At 34.8% G+C, this 21,803-nt stretch overlaps 1 protein-coding gene across 17 annotated transcripts; it reads right to left on the minus strand.

The window, feature by feature from the left end:
- Positions 1 to 6,334: 6,334 nt before the first annotated feature.
- LOC114291115 (large ribosomal subunit protein uL14mz) lies at positions 6,335 to 19,812 on the minus strand. 17 transcript variants are annotated; one of them, XM_082886338.1, is made up of 9 exons: positions 19,420 to 19,584; positions 17,359 to 17,519; positions 17,076 to 17,238; positions 13,357 to 13,433; positions 12,621 to 13,261; positions 11,825 to 11,907; positions 9,856 to 9,944; positions 8,474 to 8,849; positions 6,335 to 6,640 (listed from the first exon to the last, which is right to left on the minus strand). In XM_082886338.1, the coding sequence occupies exons 6-8, from the start codon at positions 11,856 to 11,858 to the stop codon at positions 8,475 to 8,477; spliced, it is 498 nt and encodes a 165-aa protein (XP_082742464.1). In that variant the 5' UTR covers positions 11,859 to 11,907; positions 12,621 to 13,261; positions 13,357 to 13,433; positions 17,076 to 17,238; positions 17,359 to 17,519; positions 19,420 to 19,584; the 3' UTR covers positions 6,335 to 6,640; position 8,474. The 17 variants fall into 17 exon arrangements, with proteins under 17 accessions (XP_082742464.1, XP_082742461.1, XP_082742473.1 ...); XM_082886335.1 differs by having other exon boundaries at positions 17,076 to 17,251; positions 19,420 to 19,572; XM_082886347.1 differs by having other exon boundaries at positions 11,786 to 11,907; positions 17,076 to 17,251; positions 19,420 to 19,572.
- Between the last annotated feature and the right edge of the window lie 1,991 nt (positions 19,813 to 21,803).

Here is a 21,803-nt window from a genome sequence, read left to right on the forward strand (position 1 = left end):
TGTTGGGGGTGCAATTGTTGGGTTAAGATGATGGATTATGAACCTTAAGTGTGTAATTAATGGGAAAATTGGAATAAAAAGTAATGGTTTGGGAAGTTTGGATTTTTCTTGAAATCCTTGATTTTCTTGAAAACCCTAGATTGATTCATGATGAAAATCAAAGATTCTGTCCGAATTGAAAGTAGAATCATGAAATTGAGATATTGAATTATATATACACAAGTTTAATTGAATTTTGGAAATGTTCGAAAATTGTGTTAAAAATTAGCGATTGAACCTTGTTATGAGCATTGTAAATTATGCTAAAATATGAAATGTTTTGGGGGAAAAGATGTGTTAATGATATGGACAACATAAACTTGGTTATGGAATGTTGAAATGGGATTCAAGAATTTATCTTGAACTATGTTGAATTGTAAATAGTATTGTTGAATTAAGTTGTTTTGACTTATGTTGAATTAAGTTGAGTTGACTAATATTGAGTTAAAGTGTGTTGAGTTGAGGATGTTATTTGCGACTTGTGATGAATTTGCAAAATTGCAAATTGATGTGTAATTTAGTATAAAAAGAATTATACAAGTTAAGAACGGAATAAATTATATTGTGACCCGATTTCTACGTGTATTATGAATTGTGTTGGGTCAGCTACAAGGGCGAACCAGACATCTGAATACTGTGAGTAGTAACTTTGTAAACCTATGTTGAGTTTTAAGTATTTTCTGAATGATATAAGATGATCTATTTTTGAAATATTAGTTTCTGTATAAATGAATGGTTGTTCAATGTTTCCGAAATGTATGCGTGACATTCTTAACTTCAAATGACATCTGTTATCTATTCTGTTGCGTCCCTTATGAGTCAACTGTATGTCTTCATGGCCGTCCCTTTATGGGTCAACTGTAAGCTTTTATGGCCGTCCCTTTATGGGTCAACTGTAAGCCTTTATGGCCGTCCCTTTATGCGTCAACTGTATGCCTTTATGGCCGTTCCTTTATGGGCCAACTGTTTCTGCTATTGCTAATAAATGTACCACGTATGATTAACTACAAATTCTGATTATGAATATGATTCTGAATCCGAATCTATATCTGTATCTGTTATGAACTATGACTTCTGAACATGATTATGAATTCATTTCTGATAACTACTGAATTATGTTTTCTGTAACTGTTATGGACCACATTCATTAAAACCCCTTTACTTTGTTCTTATTCATTGGGCTCCAGCTCACTGTATTGTTTATGTATGTAGGTGATCAGGCGTGTGACTAGTCCTAGAGTTGCTGCCTGGATTCTTTGTTTGTCAGCCAACCTATGTGCCTCCCGTGGAGGTTCCGGATATGTCTAGTGGCTATGGCTAAGTGCATAAAGTTTAAGTTTTGTTATCTTGTTTGGTTAAACAAGTTTTCGTTTATTTTGTAAATAAGGCCAAGTCCCTTTCGTCTAGTCTATGTGTATATGATGACGTAAGAATGATGTGTAGATATGTATATAAAAGTTTAAAATTTTTGTCTCATTTAAGTCTGTACAGCTCAATGGATGTTGTATATTTGTTATTTACTTCCGCCAGCCCCTATTGTTAAATTAATCTGTCTCAGAGGCCTTCGGTAATCTCAAGATTATTGGCCGGTTACGATGCTAAACCCATAGGGGTGGGTTTAGGTCGTAACAGTCACGTTGCTCAAGGATATGTCATCCAAATCATTTTGAATCTGCTCATTTTCACTATAATTTTGTCTTCTTATAAGCGCATGCATATGATCTTTGGATATCATTAGTGTTTCAACCATTTCGGGTATTTCGGGTGAAAGCCTGCTCCGGTAATCGCTCAGCACCCGTCCACCTGCACTAAAAGCTGTTTCTGAAGCAACTGTAGAAATAGGAACGGTTAGTATATCACAAGCCATCTATGAAACCACAGGCCACATAGTTTCATTTTGTTTCCACCATTCCAAAATGTCAAAATCATCGGAATGATCCACTGACGGGCTTTCCAAATAACATTGTAGTTCAGAACTACTTACACTTGTATGTTGAGATATTCTTCTACTTTTTATTGCTGAAAAAATACTTAATCTCCCGCCTCGAGATAAGACTGCTAGTATAGTGTGTGTAGATGTATTTACATATGCAACTGCCCTGTATTTTTCAAATAATCTATTGCATGCTTGCATAATAGGGGCAAACTGTGTATGATCAACGAAAAGAAGCTCTAAAAATTCTTGTAAACCAATTTCTTTACACCTAGGATCAATTATTATGGCTAAACCTAATAGATGACGCAAATGATCAAAATATTTATCAAATTTTTCTTTAATTGAAGGAATAATGATTATATAATATTCATTACCCATATATTTTACGAAAACTTTAATTATTTTTGTTAACATATATAAAACAAATGGTGAAATAGGAATATATATATATATATATATATATAAGAAAATAATTTTGTTGAAGTATCGAAAAAATTTAAAAAATCTTTATACAATGCTACTTTGCGCCAATTAAGTTATGTAAGAGTCGGTACTCCTCCTATTGATGTTGTTGCAAAAAACAAATCTATTGCTTTTCTTTGTTTACAAGTTATTTTTAACATATTGTATGTTGAATTCCATTTACTATCTACATCTAAAATTAATTTCTTAAATGACATATTTTCTCGTTGACAAATTTTTCTATATTCCGAAATTCAATTACCAGAAGACATAATAGTAATAACAATTGCATTTTTTATTACAAGTACAGAAGTCTCGTATACATGCATAACTTCTTTAACAATCAAATTTAAAATATGGGTACAACAACGAACATGAAATAAATCACCACCAACAAGTAATTGGAAAGTTAATTTTACATGAGCTACAGTTTGATTATAATATGATGCATTATCTAAACTAATCGTAAATATTTTATTTTGTAAAGCTCATTCATATAATACATTTCTTATTTGTACACCAACCGAATAACCAGTGTATGGAAGTTCAACTAATTTAAGTGAAATAATTCTTTTATTTAATTTCCAATCATTATCAATAAAATGTCCAGTGATACATTGATATTCAAAACTATTATTTGATTACAGATCAGATGTTAAACAAACTCTTCCATTCAAAATTTTAAAGATGTCAAATAATTCACTTTTAACATCCTCAAATTTCTTTAAAATCCTGTTTCTAGTAGTATTTCTTGAAAAACTTTGATATTGCGGTGCAAAACTTTTGTGAATCATTTCGGTAAAATCGGGACATTCACTAACAGTAAAAGGTTGTTCTTTTTTAATAATGTAATCAACTACAAAATTTTGTGCACATATAGAATCATATGAAAATATTTGCAAATTACCAGTTGATGAAGCCCCTGATTGCATTTGATTTCGAATATCAGGTTATTAACTTTGTAAATGTTTGTTAGCATATCTTTTTAGATGACTAGTATCCCTTGCAGGTGTAGTACTAAGTAAATGTGCACAATATTTACATTTTGCTTTAAATATAATTATACCATCAGGATTATTTATAGATATTTTTTCAAAATATTCTCAAGCACTACTATTTCTGCTCCTAGATGATGATCCAACTGTTGGAAGAGAGATATTAGAAAGAGAATCAACATATTCATATTGTGCAGTATACGTATCAACATCGACATAAACATTAAGCATATTAGGATCCATAGTAATGTAAGTAAAACAATATATAAGAATTAATGATTAATTTAAATAATGCGTAAATACAATCAGTAAAAAATAATAATTAATATATGTGCACAAATAATTAATGAAAAAAATGAGTAGCTAATAAATTTAATTAAATTAATTAATGTTATCGATTGGTGAATGCGATACAGAAATTTGCTTCTTCTGATAAAAGTTTCTTGTTGCACAATTACAATTATCACTTAGGAATGACACTTCAAAATTAATTGAGAGTTGAGAGAGGTTGAGAGTTTAAGAGAGATTGAGAGAGTTTAAGAGAGAGAGAGAGAGAGAGAGAGAGAGATAATTATTTGTTGTGAGATTTATTTTGAAAAATGAAGAATATTTATAGTAATTTTAAAAAGTAAAATAAATTTATAAAAAAAATATATACGTATTTCTATTTAAATTGTATCCATTGGTTTGAATTATGACCGTTGGTTTGTTGATTTGAATTATAACGGTTGGTTTCTTTACACACACACACTCTCTCTCTCTCTCTCTCCTCTCCTCTCTTTTTGGCTGCTATAATGTTATTATAGTAGTGCTATAGCACTGTCGTCTGCCACACGCAGCACTGCCACTAGCAACCCACTCCTACTCTCTCTCTCTCTCTCTCTTTCTCTCATGTGGCAATGGCTAGGCTAGCTTAGGGTGGTAGGTAAATTATTACACTATTATACTATTGTAAACACTCTCTCTCTCCTGTGGCTAGGCTAGCCTAGGTAGGGTGGTGTGTAATTATTAATGTTATACTATTAAATTTTTTGGGCCGGGTCGGGCCACAAATAGAAGGCCAAGGCCCAGGCCCAGGGTATTGGGCTAAGCTCAAACCCGGACCAAAACAGGTCGGGCCCATCTTGGGCCTTGGGCCATTTTTACACCCTAGAGAGAGAGAACCACGAAGTTGAATGTGAGAACAGAGCTATGTTGCCTCTGAAGTCGAGCGACCGACCATGGTGTTCACCGTCGATCAGCGACCGTCAACCACCGTCCACCACTCTCTCTCTCTCTCTCATCTCAATCAGCGACCTTTTTGTTGTTGTTGGGACCTTGTTGTTTTCATTCCTCTTTGTTTCTTCTTCATTCTCTTTCTTCTCCAATCAGGTAAACTCGAAGAAAACGCAAAATAAATTTATGATCACTCTTTCTCTTTCAATTAGCACTCAATTAGCTCTGATTTCTTCGAATAGATTTCTAGGTTTGTGTGATTTTGCTTGTATATATGTTGGGTATGATGGGTTTGTGATGAGTACAGCTTTAATTGATTGCAGCTATTTCATATTGATGCCATAATCTTTTTTTTTTTTTCTTTCTTCTATTCTTAAGTTGGATTTTTTTTTTTTTTTTTTAATTTTTCCTGAGATTGAAAGGATTGCATCTTCAAAACCCCTTTAACTCCTATCATCTCTCTCCATCGAACCCGTTTAATCCTGAATTTAATTAAATCTGGCATCCCATTTGCTTGTATATGGAAAATCTGTTAAGATCAAAAAGAAAAATGTGAAGCTTGGCAAGAATTTAGTATGCTGTTAGTGTGTTTTTTATTAAATTTTTTTGTGTATATATTTCTTAAGTATACAAAACCTAAAATCCTGAATTAATTGAAATTATATAACAATATATACATTATGTAGTAATAAAAATGATTTTACAAATCATTTGGAGCCCTATTGACAACCTGAGGTGTTAAGAGTTGAACTTTTTGAGGGAAAAAAAAAACAAATTGAAGCCCTATGTATGAACCCATCTTTCTCTAAGCTCTAATCTTTGCTTTAGGTTGCAATTATTGCAATTATTACTTATTTAATATCCAAATTGAATATAAATTTTTTGTATTATGCCCAGTTATATGTAGCCAATTAAATGAACCTGCAGAACTATTTGGATGAGTTTACCTTCAATTTGCAATTCTGAGTCGTTGCAATTTGTGAGTCTATGAAGGCCAATATAGGAGGATTGGTGCATGTGGCTTCTTTATCAGGGTTTGATACCCCCCATGCGCACTCGAGCTAGAGATGCTATACCAGGATTGCTAAGGAGAACAATTGTGCTCCAAGAACAACTCCTGATTCAGAGAGCAAGAGAAAGAAGGTTGCTAGCATGTCTTGTGATTTCTTAGGTGCTGTTTTGTTGGTGGATCATTAGTGGTGTTGACCAGTAACACTGAAAATGAGAAATGGAATTAGAAATTGATGTAAATTGGGCATATGTATGGGGTTTTGGGGATATGAAAGGTACTGAAGCTATGTTTTGTAATGGGGGTGAAGTAATGCATTGTAATGGGGGTGAAACTTAGTTTAGTAATGTTATGTTGTTTTGTGAAATGAGAATGAACCTGTGTTTTGTATATTTATGTTGTTATGTAAATTGAAAATGAATATGTTTTTTGTGATGTTTATTATGTTATGTGAATTGAATATTAACTCTTTTTTTTGTTGTGATGTTTTGGTTGAAATGTGGAACGAGAACTAACATAATCAATTAAACACAAAATGTTTTCTAATGTAATGAAAACAAACAGGTAATTTGTAATGTAAAGTTATGTGACATGAAAATGAACATGTATTGACAACTAAACACTAACTGAATTAAACAAATTCATCATAGATAAACCATTGGCAATGACAAAAAAAAATAGTAAGAATATAAACTAACATTCAATTGATCATATAAAATAGCAGCAGCAACGGTCCACAAAACAAAATCCCACAAAAGCAATTGTTTTTCTCGGCTACCCTTGATACACAAACATAACAAAAGAAAAATTCTTGGGTTGCTACCCTTGATTGATGGGAATGTGGGTGAGTGGGCACTAACCTACTACCCCTGCTTGACTGACTGGAATTTGGGTGAATTGGCAATGCCTTGCTTGATGGAGTAGGCCTTTGCCTTGGCATTGGCATGCTAGATGTGCTTGACTGAGTGCACTTGGCCTTTTAACCTGCATGTTCAAACGAAGAGTATTTATTATTCCTTTATCATCAATGTTTACTTTGAACATTTCAGTTTTATTTCAACCCTCAAAAGAAAATATATATAAAGATTTAAGACCCCGAAAAGGAAAACTATGATGCCTTTCAATTGAAATATGCTCAATATGAGTGAAAAATTCATAAACTTGTTCTAATGGAGTCTAAAGCACATTTGAATATCATAATATGCTTTAAGATTCAAACTAGAAAATAATTATTTGAATCTCTTAATTTGAGACACAAATGATGAGAACAAATTAAGATTCAAACTAGGAAATAATGGAGTCTAAAGAACTTTTGATATGGAAATATACCAGTTGTTAGAAGTTGAAGATATGAATCAAAAGCACAAAAACCCAAACAAAGGGTAGTGGCATAGACCCTTTAGGGGTTACCCAAAACAGGACCAGAAAGCATCAAATTCTACTTGAATTATACAAGAACTGAAATGCGCAGAGTCTCTAAACAGTGCTCCTAAATTGGGTTTTTGATAGAACCCTGGAGAGCATCAAATGTTTGCTTAAATTCTCCAAGGAAAAACCAAATTCACCAAATGGGTACTTGTAGAAATGGTATTGGAAGAATCAAATTCCTATTTTAAAGATCACAGACCAATTTACAGAGCTAGCAGGCTAGAGATAGAAAGTAAAAACCCTAGTTTCAAAAATTAAAGGCAAAATCCAAACCCAAACAGTCACAATTTATGATTTTGTACAGAAATTGAAATCAAAACAAAAACCCTACATAAATTGAAATCAAAACAAAAAGCCTAATTTTGCAATATCGGGTTTACCTAAGATTCTTGTTGTTCTAGTCGATAATGAGTAACCAACCAAATCTCCGGCATCGGTTGAGATGTGTCAACTCCTGTTGCTCAGTGTCAAGTGTGAGCGAAGAAGAGGGATGAGAGAGGGGTGAGAGTGTTTTGAAGAAGCGTCGGTTGAGATGTGTCGGCTTCGGTTGCTCAGTGTCAAGTGTGAGTGAAGAAGAGGGATGAGAGAGAGGGGATGAGAGAGTGCGTTTTGAAGAGAACAATTATCACAGCTTTCTTGGGTCTGGTCTGAGAGACAGAGAAGAGAGAGAACGTGCGCATGTTTGTTTTTGGAGTGGGTTTTGGAGAGATAGTGGTTGCCAACGCTTTCTATCAAATTCAGGCCATTTGAGCCATAAATTTTGAGCTACCAAGCTTTATTCGAAACCTATAGGGCGTGACAAATGGTAAGAGAGCAGACCCTGTCCAAACCTAACTACTTTTCCGTGCATGATCTTATTTCTAGTGTCTTTGTACTTAATAGTCTACAAATTTTCATGTCCTTTTTTGTACTTCTATGGCCTCCAAAATCTTCTTTTGAAAGACAAAGCTTAGACTGAGCAAGCACTGCTAATGGAGGGTTGACAGGTACAGAAGTGAGTGGAATCGATCAACGAAAAGTGCACATAATTTAATCTCCGTTAATGAAATCCTCAGAGGGATAGACTAACTAGAAACCTGACTTCTGAGTACAAAGTGAACCTTTAAAGTTATTGGGTCAAATTTTAACCGCCTAACCAGTACCCTTATTAGTGGAATCAATCAACTAAACATGAAAGTAAATTTTAAACGATGTATAATTTACAACAAATTTTGGAAAAATACCCTAATTCCATAAGAATAACATCCATAAACAGGTTTTGACATAAGATTAAACAGCAATGCAGATCTCAGTTTGTTGTGAAGAAAATCTACTTTCTTGCACCTTTCATGTGTCACAGAAAGGATGGGAAAATTAGACAGGAAGTCTCAAACAACAAGAGATCCATACCTCAGGCAATATGCTCTGCAAGACTAAGAATCTTGACATGCTTTTTCTTCCTTAGCTCGTGTGGGACTGGCCCAAATACTCTGGTTCCTATTGGCTCGCCTTGCTTGTTGACAAGCACCACAGCATTGTCATCGAACTTGACCTCACTTCCATCACAACGGCCCCGCGGCATGGCAGCACGCACGACAACGCCATAAACAACATCTCCTTTCTTCACTTTGCCTCCAGGTTGGGATTCCTTTACTGATGCAACTATCGTGTCCCCCAGTCTCGCCCCTTTCTTCCCCTTCAGAGCTTGTATGCACATCACTCGTTTTGCCCCTGAGTTGTCCACCACTTTAAGATTGGTCCTCATCTGAATGAAAGTCCTGCATTGCTGCACAAATGGGGGAAAAAAAAAAAAAAAAAAGAGGTGAGAGATTACAAAAATGGATATATTAAAGTAGGTCACGAGTCACGACATGAAAGTTCATTGGAGACTACTCGCATTGCTCTCTGTCATCAAGAATTGGTTAATTAATGACTATTCATTCAAATTAACCAGTGAAAATGACCAAGGGAGCCTTGAGACCATGACATACATGGTGTTTTATGTTTTAAGGATATCAATCTAGTAAATTAACTAAATTCATCTTGGACCAATTGACGAAATATGGCAAGTAAATAAGAATTTCATCAGATAAATAACCAAGAAAAACCCTTCAATTTGATGGGCATTTATGAACGGCCTCTTCTTACATGCACTTAAAAGAAACTCAAACGTTATACTCTTGGCATTACCCAGTCATGGTTAAAGACCAGGCTCGTTGGTTGCCAACTCAATTTGCCCTTTGGCATCTTTGAACGCAGGGTATTCCAAATTCAGAAATTTAATTATCTCTTCTCACCAAATTTTTGAAGGATCTTATACATGAGAAAAGAATGGGATAAGTCTTTGAAGATATAAAATTCGATCTATAAACAAGACCTTATCCCAACTATTCAGGTTGTCAACCTGGCTGAATTTACACCATTTCAGCACGCCAATAGACGTTAAAATCTATCTTAACCCATGCACAGTACTTCACAAGAACATACAAAAACCACCCTCTAAAGTTTCCACTTTTGAAAGACCATATAACACAAGTATTCACTCACTTTCCGAAATAAATTAAAATATATTATCATGAATAAAGAAGCCAAAGTGAAAATATAATTTTTGCAAGGCCTTGCGAACAAGTATTCAAATAAGCAATGATAATGAGTCGCACCAAGAAAGCCAGCAAAAAAAAAAAAATCAACACCTTGCATCAAAGATAAATGCATGAAAACCAAGGGCCACAATACAATGAGAAATGAAACGTTAAAGGTGAAAGAAACATCAAATAAAGAAACACACTGACCTGAAACAAGAACTCACTGCATGACATCTCATGTGGCATTCCCTGTACACCAAGATTGTTGCCAAGGCCTCCCAACAATGAACGGGCAGCTAATTTTGTTGACCAACACATTAAGCAAAATACAGACAGCAATCAGGGATTAGGAAACATGTGTGCAAGACAAACTACAACATAAAAGGTAAAACTAATGTCAATTTTAATTTGGGAGAATAGGGGTATTAGCCACAAATGCAGTTATGCCACAGTCCAGGTCATACAATGCATCCAAACATAAAGTTAACCCAACATCGACCACTAGACAGATGATCGAATCTGTACTATGCTGGTATGTTTCTGCATCCAATCACCCACATTAGCCACTGAGTAACGAAATGACATCACCTGCAGAAGCCATCTCACATCCACATCATGTGAAGCAATTGTTTTCCCAAGATCAAAGAAGCCACATGAGTAAGCATGCAATCAGTTGAACTGAAGCATGTCCATGCTCATGTTCTGCAACTGATTTTGATGGGATGAATTTCAATAGATTCATGGTTATCAGAATCCCGATCCGGATCTTACGATCCTAAGATCTTACGATCTATTTGGGCACAATCGATCCAGATCGTGTAAAAAATCCCTCATAGGTAGGATCTTTCGATCTTGGTAATGGGATCTTATAAAATCGTAGAATCCCGATCCAAATCCGATCATATCCAATCCAATTTGTAAGCCTTGTTTTATATTGTATAATCTATTTTATTGTAAATTTTATATTTGTTATCTAAATATCAATTTATGTACTCCAAATTAATATTAAAAAAAAATAGTTTGAATTTAATAAACAAACTAGGAAACAAACATTTAATATAATACCAATTTTATTCACCCAAAAAAATATAATACCAATTTAAGAAAACTAAGTAGTTGAGAAAACAAGCTTGGCTTTAGCGGTGTCTAAGGAGGGTAAAATTATTGCAATTTTACCCTAATTTTTGGAGAGACAATTTTCGTGACTTGAACCCGCTCCACAAGGGATGCTAATGACAAACCTTATCATTCAGTTAAGCCGCTCTTTTAACTTCTCAATTTATTTTCATATCTGACTCTATTAAATATTGTTTCTTCACTTTTTATGCATATTGTAAGTATTATGTTATAAAATTCTTCTTCTTCACCTCCTTTTTTAATGAAATGCAAAATTTTTACCATCAAGTTTTCTATTATGTAATATTATATTTACATTTTACATGGAGTATTATATGTTTTATAGTATCTTCACTTCTTTTTAGTAGAATATAAGCTTATTTTGTGTATACCTTTTAAGAAATATTTATTTAAATTAAATTATTATGTAATTTGCCTTTTTCAATAGGATCTTACGATCCTCGATCCGATTCTACGATCCGATCCTATAAACACCTCTAACGATCCAATGTAGGATCCCGATTTTAACAACCTTGAATAGACTACACAATGAGTTGTAGTGGCCTCTACTCTAGATTTCATGCTCTCAAGCAATTTCTATAGTAGCTTGATTTCATCAATTTAGGCACACAACAGATCTCTACATACGCTTAAGCAAAGCTTATTAGGTCTATTGAATCTATAATCATTGGTTGATATACACATCTTGCTAGGTTAATTAACAGTTCGGTTAGTCCCAAGAAGCATCAGGCAAAGCTTGAACAAGTAGAGCAGAGACGCTGAACTGGGGTGGAGACCAAGCTGAGCATAACAATTTCAACAAAGAAAATATTTAATAGGTGAGTTCTAACCGTTGAACCAGTGGCCCCAATTACTAGAACCAATAGAACAAAAATTCATGCACAAAAATATTTGAAGTACAATAGACTAAGAACTTAATTACTAGAACACTTGAAGAAATGAAATTAATTAACGATAACTGTCATACTAATGTAATGTCAACTAACTCAAAAATACTAACCAGTCAGTCACCACTTCAAAAACTATAAAGCTCACATACCACGCAACGATTTGGAAGTGAAAGCTGCAGCCATCTTTGCACTTAATTGCTATGCCAGTAAAACCGACAGTCCCCAATTTTCCCTGTCAAAGTGAAATAAATGCCAATTACATCAAATCTTCAATTCTTACATTGAGAAATACATTCATAAAAATCATCATATTTACAAAAACAGTACTAATGACATTTCTTCCAAAGACAACATGTGCTCTATATGCTTGGGTTAATTAACCACAATTTAACAAAAAGGGACAAGACATGATCCTAGAAATCTTATCCAAAAGCAAAATCATTAACAGAAATAAAGGGTATGCTTGGTTTGGTTTTGGAAGAGTAGTTTTTAAAAATTGTTTTGGGGAGAGAGTTTAGAAATTTTTTTGGTTTGTTTGGTTGTGTATTTTGAAAGTAGTTTTAGTGTTTGGGAGTTTGAAATGATTTGATATTTTGTTATAATTGAGTAGATGTGTGTGAGAGTAAAAGTGATTGAGAAGGAGAGAGAAGAGAGAAAGTGATTGATTGATAAGTAAGAGAGAGAAAGTAATTTTAAAAATTGTTTTGGAAAATTTACAAACCAAACAAATTTTTTAGAAATTTTTTCCCGAAATCACTCTACAAATCCAAACCAAACATACCCAAAGAATTTGTTTAAAATGAATTGTTGCCTGAAATTGAACAACCATGATTGAAAGTATGAGAATAAAAACAAGGAATTCCTCATATTCTCTTCTTTTCTCTGGTCAATAACATAGATTTGGGTAGCAATTTGGAAAGCACAAAGATGCGTGAAATCTATAACCTATATAAAAAGTATGTAAGAATGGTGTAATGCCGCTGCTTCTTGGTGTAACTCCGCTACTTCTTTGGTTTGTAAGAGCTCTTCCCTTGCAGATTTGGGCTGGCCACGTGGGCTTCAAATTAGCCACAAACAGTAGAAGAAAAACAAATTCCATCATTCCTCCTACAAATTCCTATTTCCTTCCTGCTGCTAAGCGTCTAATGCTCTTGCTTGCTTCCTAACTCTTTACAAGAGACAAATTGTACCGCTTGATTGTATTCTTGGTGCGCCATGTGCTCAAAGAAAGCCTTGCAACCTGTCCAATTATCTATATCTCTGTTTTCTCAACTTTCTGTATCGTATGTTTTCCAGAGATGACATGCCTCACGTTGCTTCTTCCATGTGGGTGAGGAGGAGTGTTTCAGTGGGTACCGAATGGACAACCAACCCAGATTGTTTCAGTGGGTACCGAATGGACAACCAACCCAGATTATCCAAGTCTTGCTTCTGACTGATGGGTCTTTCTATGGTCTCTCCTAGAACCTTCTTTGTTTGGTGCACCGCTTGTAGACAAATAATTGGAAGCTTGCACTGCTTACAAAGGAATACCCAGATGTCTGCATTTTGAGTTTGCATTTGCACCTCATTCAGGTCGCACAAATCTGCTCTTTTTTCACAGAAGTTACCTTAATTAAGGCCTATCTACAGAAAACCAGAGAAGAGAAATAAACAAAAGTTTATTCTCACTTATGTTCACCTAAGGTTTGGCTTTCATGGTCCCCTCTTCTGTTTTCTTTGTAGTATTGATTATAGGTTTGTAGCCATTGAATACACCTACAAGGTGTTTGTGAAAATGTTTATAAGAGAACCTGCATGCTTACTTCTGTATGAAAGTGAATCAGCAAAAATTTAGAATTCACAAATGAAAGATAAAAGATTTTCAAATAAAGATAAGTAATAAAGAAACATATCCCAATGCAATACCAAGATGAAAACCATCAATTCCTACTGAATTCACAAGAGCAAGATGCTTTCGATGTGAACAAACCTTACCTTTTAGTCACCAAATCAATATATATATATGCCCTAAGTCCTGACCCTTTGTTTAAATTTTAATTAGCAATAAGCTTTACTTCAATAAGAATTAAAGATTGATCTTGAATCCTCACTTTCAATACAACAAACAAAAAATCACCAAACTATTATTTTAAAAAAAAAGGAAACAGAGAACAAAAATAATACCCAATAACAGTCTGAACTCAAACAAATCAAACAGTGTCAAAAGAATTGATATTTCCAAAAATACCTTCAACTAAGTTCAGAAAACACCAACACATACACGTACAGACAACAAGAACTGCTTACATAGTCCACTAAGAAATGGGTTTTTGTGAATGTGTGTGTATGAGAGAGAAAGAGAGTACCTATATGATTACGTAGATGAAGTAACAACATTCTTATAGCACAAGAGGATAAATTTTTCCTGCTGAATTATTTCCTTGCCAAATAGTTAGACAGATTCCTTAGCTTCATTATTGGTGCTCTAGGAAAGAAAATTTCCTTTTGGAAGCGTCAACAACCAAATGAAAAGGAAAAAAAAAAAACAAGTGCCCTTGAAAAAACCCAACTAACCAAAATTTGTTACGAAAATGAAAACCAAGTGCAATGTTGAAAAGAAGAAGAGAGAGAAAATAAAGAAATACAGGTGCTACATTTTGGGACAAATAATTGTTTTGAGCGGGACAATTGAAGAGACATAGACTATATATATTGTAGAACATCATTAACCAATGAACATCAATAATAGTAACTACAAAATCATTCCCTATTCAATGCCTAGATAGTAAAATTGATGCATGGAGTCATTAAACAGAAATCACGAAGTACACATTTTTTTTTTTTTTATAGAGACATTGTAATTTTTTTCCAATTAGACAACAAATGGGGACAAACCCACCAATTCGAATCGAAACTAATGGAATTCGAACATTACCAATGAGATACTGCCTTATTACAGACTAAAAGCCTTGAAATGCCTACTCCAACCATTCATGGACAACCTCAATTGGAAATTCTTGAGTTCTTTCTCTTGCAAGGTTGCAAGGCTAGAATGGAGACCCAACAAAAACCATTTCATTTTTTTCCTTGTAGGGACTACACTAGTATTTTAAATGGTGTCTCTATCAATCTAACAATTTAAGGTGGTTGTATTGCAGTTAAGTGATGATCTCTAATAGAAGAAAAAAAAAATGAAATAAGAATAGGATAAAGAAAGTTGTGGGGGTTAAAGCTACCCAGTCCATTCCTTTAAAACAAATCTTAGTTGTTAATAGGGACTTTGAACTAATATAACTCCAATATCAAAAATTAGTTTTGTTTTAATCTTTAATATTTATTCCATGTTCATTTTTTGTTATGTCTCATTTGGATTTGTGGGACTAGAAAAGAGGCTGTTGATTGGATTGGAAAGGTTGGTTCATGAGCCGCCTTTAATGGGTTTCTTTTCTTTTTTTTTTCTTTTTGATTTTTTATGGGTAATGGTTTTCCTATATGTTTTTGATGATATCAATGACTTGGGTTTTTGGATTTTTATTTTATTTATTTATTTGTTTTATATTTTTATAGCTGACCAAAATTGGATTTACCTCTTGTACTATGAACTTCATTTCAATTTATTAATAACAATATTATAATTTCTTGGAGGAGACTTGGTCAGGGGTAGAGGGAATTAAGGACCTAGGGCCCGGGGAGGGGGGGGGGGTGCACATGCCTCCTCTCAACTTTTGAAAAATTACACTTTTGCCATTATAAAAAAAAAAGTTTCAATTTAATCCATTCAAATATGATATCAAATTTTTAAATCACTATTTTCTTTACATTTTCTCTTCAAAAAAAACTTGTTTAATATATTACTATGTGTCACCAATTTTTTATATTAGAGAAATATTATGTGTTCTCTTTAGCTGTTGATAAAATGTTAATAGTCTTCTTGAAAGTGCAACTCTTCACGAGCCATTTGAAGTCGACGCATCTAATCCTCCCGTGGATTGTAGGTAATCAAAGATGATCACAAAATAGGATTCACTACTCAATACATTTGATAATCTTCAATTAGTGAACTCAATTGAAGATTCACAACCAGAAAATTTCAATCAGGTGTTTGTCTCTCACTATATAAATTTGAGTATAAATTGTGCAGATGAATTCAAATGTCTAATTAATTTTTTATCGTATTGCCTACTGTAAACTAACTTGGACTATACCTTTGATTATTTGAATATATGTCGATTACACTTCAACCTAAGACATCCTGGGTAGGACTAAGGAGCACAATTCGTTTAATTTGCAATTGAATAATTAATAACCTTTTGAAATTACTTGACAACTTTAGATGCATAGGTAAATAAATACAGTATATTAAGCAAGAAAAAAATCAAAATTAAAAGAAAAAGAAAAGAAGTACCAATTGAGTCGCAAGAAAAGGGCAAAATAAAAAAGTGCCAATGGAAAATATTTTATGGTCTTGCTTTAAATAAAAAAAGAAAAAGATTCAAATAAACAAATTTGGGATAGCTTGACAAGTTTAAGCAATATTTTATGGTTAGTTGTTCCATCCCAATTATCTAATATTTTAATTTTGCAATATTTGTAGATTCAAATTGAAGCTTTCAAGTAAACGGAATTAATATATTATTTACACAGTTTACTGGTGCATACATCTTCTTTCGTTTCTTTTGATCATGATGCAGCACGAAGGTCACTTTCTTCTCTTGCGATGTCTTCCCCACATACGTTAACTATTCTTGTTTCTTCTGAAAATGGCAAGATATTGATTTGATTGAATCGGTCTTCTCCTTTTATTCTTAGCCTCCCCTTTTGTGTAAGAAGATTTTTTACTTTTGCCTTGTCCGTAATTAGTTTTGAAAATTTGAAGTTCACTTAACTATTGAAATGTAGTAACTTGTGTGGAGTCGCATCTTTTTCATCCTTGGCATTCCTAAATAGTCTTACAATAATTGGCTCTCCTATTGTGAGATCAAACAAAATGTTGTTGAATAGTCACATGACTCACATTGTTATTGGGTGAACAAGTAGTAGTGGGAGGTTTTGTATAGTTGACAATGTTTTCTGGTGGCTTTTGGTTTCATGAGTTTGAATTACTTCCTAAGTTTGTTATAGTTTTTAAATTTTAGGGTGTGGAAGGGTTTAATTTCAATTTCTTTCCCTTTCTACATTACATTGTTTCTCTGATAACATTGTATTACAATGTGACCATTTATTTTTTAACCCATTCCTATCTAATTAACTTGGTTTACTTAGGAAGCTCACAGGTTCATCTGCCCTCTTCAAATTGCCACCTTGAAGTGTATCGTTGTGTCAACATTGAAGTTTCTTTCATGTCCGAACAGGCCATTTTCTATTTGGGATCAATTGGGTTGCTTGGAGAGTATTGTCCTATGTCAAGTAAAAACTCACCATTGCCAGAAAGAATTGACTGCATGCATCACGGGTCATTTCAGGAATACCCACAATTTTGTGGTTGCAGCTGGGTGCAACATTCCTTGACTACAGAGGAGGATCTCTCTTTTCATGCCCAAAAATCATTAGAAGACTTCTACATGCTGAAATACTGCATATCCTGAAACAGAGGTCTTAAATACAAAAAGTCAGATGGTTCAACTGAGATGTGTGGCGTGTGGTTTTGTTTCGGATGTGGATGTGAGGGACAAACTCACAGCCTTCATTTTGAAGAACCCACCTGAACCAAAGAACGGTTCCAAAGACAATAAGGCAATGCAAAGGGCTGAAAAGGAGCGACTGAAGGAAGGTGAGGCTGCTGATGAAGAGCAGAAGAAGCTGAAGAAAAGTAGTGAAGAAGAAGGGGTCTTCCAATTCCAAGGATGGGCCTGCAAAAGTCAACTACAACAAAAAGAAAGCCAGTGGTTCTGATGAGGATCAAAGTTCACCAACTATAAGTCAGGTTGATGAGAAAGAAGAGACAGACAATGATAATGACAACAATGTGCAGTGGCAGACCAACACGTCACTGGAGGCAGCCTACCAACGCATCGAAGAGCAATTGAGATAACCATTCCTATCTCTTTCTGGTAGTGATAAATGACAGCAGGTATATAGTACTTGATCCTGAGACACTTCAACTGAGACCAGGATTGAAAAATCAAGTACAAGGTCGAGGGTGAAGTGGAAAGTTTAGCAAACAAGCTTCACTTGCTATAGAAATGTTGATCAATGGATGGATCAATACTGATTCTGCGAACTTGTTTTTGATAGTGGTGCATTCAATTTTTACGTGTGGATCATCCATGTTCAATGCAAGTGTTGGAAGACTTTTGAAGTATACCTCATCTGTGGCCAAGAGCACATGGAAGTCTCCAATTCTTAAACAACACAAAGGTAATTCTTTACCCAAATTTTGGTTCCATGGGATGTTAAGAGGCAAAAAGAAAGATGAGAAAATTCTACATTCTCTAATATCTGAAATAAGATATTCTTTTGGTCACCTTAATCTTTACAAATTTGATTCTAAGTCTTTGTTACTTGAACCCCTGTTTTTAAGTGTGGCATACATATGTTTGTCTTTTTCTTTTTTAAAGACAGCAAGGAATTGGTTTGTTTTTTGGTTCACAATTTTGTTAAATGTAGGACGTGGTTAGGATTATTGAATAGAAAATAATAAATATTGTGTATTTTGTGTTGCATATTTTTTTGAAAAAATATTGCAATTTTACTATCGCGTATTATTTCTCGCAACAATAATGCGACCCCCACGCACATAGCGCGTGGGGATCCAGCTAGTATGAATGAAATACAACTACATTTCACACATTTTTTCTCTTTCCTTTTCTAAATCGCTATCTAAATCCATGAACCAAACAGAACCTAAAGGGGGATGTAATGTGAATGGAATATAGTTACATTTCACACACCTTTTACACACTCTCTCTCTTTCCTTTTCCAAATCCCTAACCAAGTCTATGATCCAAACATGGCCTAAGGCTTAGTTTGTTTAGAATAAAATAGGTAGAAAGTGAAAGAAAGAGAAAAAAAAAATTAACTTATATGAGTTTGTTTAGCTTGAAAGTGGTGGAAAGTATAAGAAAACTAATTTTCTTGTACAACCCATCTTAGCATTGCAATTAATTTTTTTATTTCTTGCTAAAAATACAAGAAAGCACAAGAAAAATTGAATGAATGAGTTATCTATAACTAAACTTTTAAATTTCCATCTTTTTCTTACAAAATTTCCATCTTAATCAAATGCTTGCAAGAAAATATATTTTCTTTTCTTTCACTTCATTTTCTTTTACTTTCACTTTCTATCAAATTTTCTTTCTAATCAAACAGGGCCTAAAGAAAAATTCTCATCTTCCCTTTTCTGTTTAAAGACGTTTTTTCCAAAAATATTTACTCATGACAACTTAAAATCATTTTAATAAATAATCAATTTGATAGGCCAAAGAATTGCACTAATAATCCCTCTTTTCATAATTTAATATCATTGTAACAAAGCAATTTGTAGTACAATAACAAATTATAACATTAACAACCAAAAATGAAGTCAATATCACAGTACGCACTCAAAAAACAGTTTTTAGCAATTGATGAATAGTTCATTCATAACAAAACCAAGCATTCAAAATATATGTAAATTAAGACAAAGATGAAAAATAAACTAAATAAAGCATTCTCATTAATTCAATTTATGATCTGATTCGAATTTGAAAGCTCTAATCGAAACAAAAAGCTGATATGTTGGGAGTATAAGAAAATGATATGAGAGAAAAGAATCTGAACTTACAAAGAGAGAAGCGTTGAGAGAGAGACAAATAGACCTTGAATCCTCCTCCTCAGTCCGCAATGACGGCGGTGGCGGTGGCGGTGGCGGTGGCGGTGGCGCTACAGCGGAGAAACCCTGAAACAGCCGGGTACTTGGAAGAAAGAGTGAATGACTGCTGAAAGTGTGTGCATCTTCAGATCCATTAATTTAAGGGTATATAACCCGGCCCAAAAGGGTAAGTTATAGGCCCGACCCATATATCCATATGCATATTGATGTCAAACAAAATAAAACACCCTAGATGGTGTGACTTATGTATCAATAAGCTTATAATGTGATCAGATATGAGACAACAAATAATCTTTCAATGCAAATTAGTAGAAACCATATAGAGGCAATTCCTAAAACAACTCCAAATTAATCAAATCAAACTGGAAATAAAAAGCGTCTATGAATAAAAAACAAAAGGCCAATTTTATAAACACAAAGAAAATAATTAGATTTTTAATTAAGAGATTATTATATTTAAGGCAACAAATTTGAAACTTATCCCAATCAAGTTCATTAATTGAAAAAATATATATTCAAAAGTCTTTGTTCAATAACTTATTTTATATTAGCCAAAAATTATAAGGAAAATCACTAAACAATGGGATAGGGGAAAAAAAATTATACAAACATTGGGTGTACTACTCAAACATTGTCAGAGTAAAAACTCTAAGTTGCACCCCTCCATATTTGTTATTTTTTTGGGGGGGGGGTCTCACTATTCAATAACTCCCCCAAAATTATATATATAAATATATATACAAACATAATTTGCAAAAATGGGTATGTACTATAATAAGAGATGAAAACCGTCATACCATATCTAATCGTCCAATTATACACAATCAATTTGTCAATAACGCTCCTAGAGGTAATGGCTACTTCCACCAATGCCTAATATGGATGATACAATATACTGATTAAACGATTCAGTGGTGTACGGGGAGCAAATATTCCACAATACTCGTTCTCCTTTCGTCCAAGCTCCGCTTCTATCCGATCAACCTGCGAAAGCAGTGGCGGTGAGCTAACCGGCGATGTGTTGCCGGAAAATCCCTCTAACGGTCAAGTTAGCACACACTCAGAGATAGAGAGAGAAAGGAAGAGAGTTGAATGTTTAGGTTTCTCTCACCAAATGATATTCCATCCTCCGCATGGGGGGCGCAGTCAAGCTTATATACTTTCTGCGCTTATATCTGCTCCCATTAGTCTCTTGACACGTAGAGCTACTCTCCCATCTGTCAGCACAAATCCCATAATCACCACCTAACCAAATCGCCAGACAACATTAACAGGATCTCGGCAGATCGGCGGAATCACCTCGGTCTTCCACGTCCGTGCTACGTAACATGCCCGAGTGCTCCACTCGCCGAGCTCCATAACAGCCGAGCTCGGTAGCATTCCGGCATAACTGAGTTTAAGATAAGCTGAGCCGGTGAACAGAAAAATTTACCATCGAGCTAACCATGCTCCCCCAAAACCTGTGTAAAGATGCTCATCTCGGCCCAGCAAGTCCAAATTCGGGGGAGTTCGATCAATCACATGGCCGCGGACCTCAGGCCTGGGCCTCGACCGAGCAAGATCACCTCCAGGGAAGCCCCAGTTAGCTCGGCCTAGACAGGGGCTGGGCCTCGACCGAGCAAATCCCACTCCAAATCAGGCCCAAGTGATCTCGGCCCAAACATGCTCGGCCCTGACCTCTTTGACCTCTTCCACGGTCCAAAGCTAGATTATAAATCTCCTTCTCAATTGCCCCTTAATTCCGTCCGCGTAAGCGTGACTAGGATTACATGATCCGTCCGGGGTAGACTATTCCTAGGTCCTCAGTTTACAAGACAGTAATCGCGCTAATCTCCATGCCTGGTTTCTAGGCTTGCTCGGTTGACGCCTTAACTTGCCATCTTGTCTCTTCAGTATTGACGTCGCCGCAATTATGAACACACATCGTGCATTTATTGGCCTCAAGCAGCCAACCCAGACGTCCTTTCAAATTTGAATTTTGGCGGCCTTTTTCTCTTACATATACGCGCCTCTCCCATTTCATTTCCTCCTCACTGACTCTCTTCCGTTCCAGATGACCTGAAGCTGCAATGCCCTCCTCAAGCTCCATTCTTGCCCTCCTCTGCGTTCGTGTTCGAGGAACCAGCTCTTGCCTCTATACTGGTAAGCTCTTCGAATCTCTTTATAGCTTTTCCCTTTCGTATTTCACGTTTTAAGGCACCAAAACCATAGATTTTAGGGCATAGCTCCCCAAATCCCACCTCTACCCCTGTTCCCTTTACTGTTCTTCAGCCTAAATGATGAACACATGAAGATCTGGAGTGGACCGGGCTCCAGGTCTTCTTTTGATCCCAAAA

Source organism: Camellia sinensis, chromosome 9 (genome assembly GCF_055761805.1).
Source record: "Camellia sinensis isolate YWXY chromosome 9, ASM5576180v1, whole genome shotgun sequence".
In the NCBI taxonomy this organism is placed as follows: domain Eukaryota; kingdom Viridiplantae; phylum Streptophyta; class Magnoliopsida; order Ericales; family Theaceae; genus Camellia; species Camellia sinensis.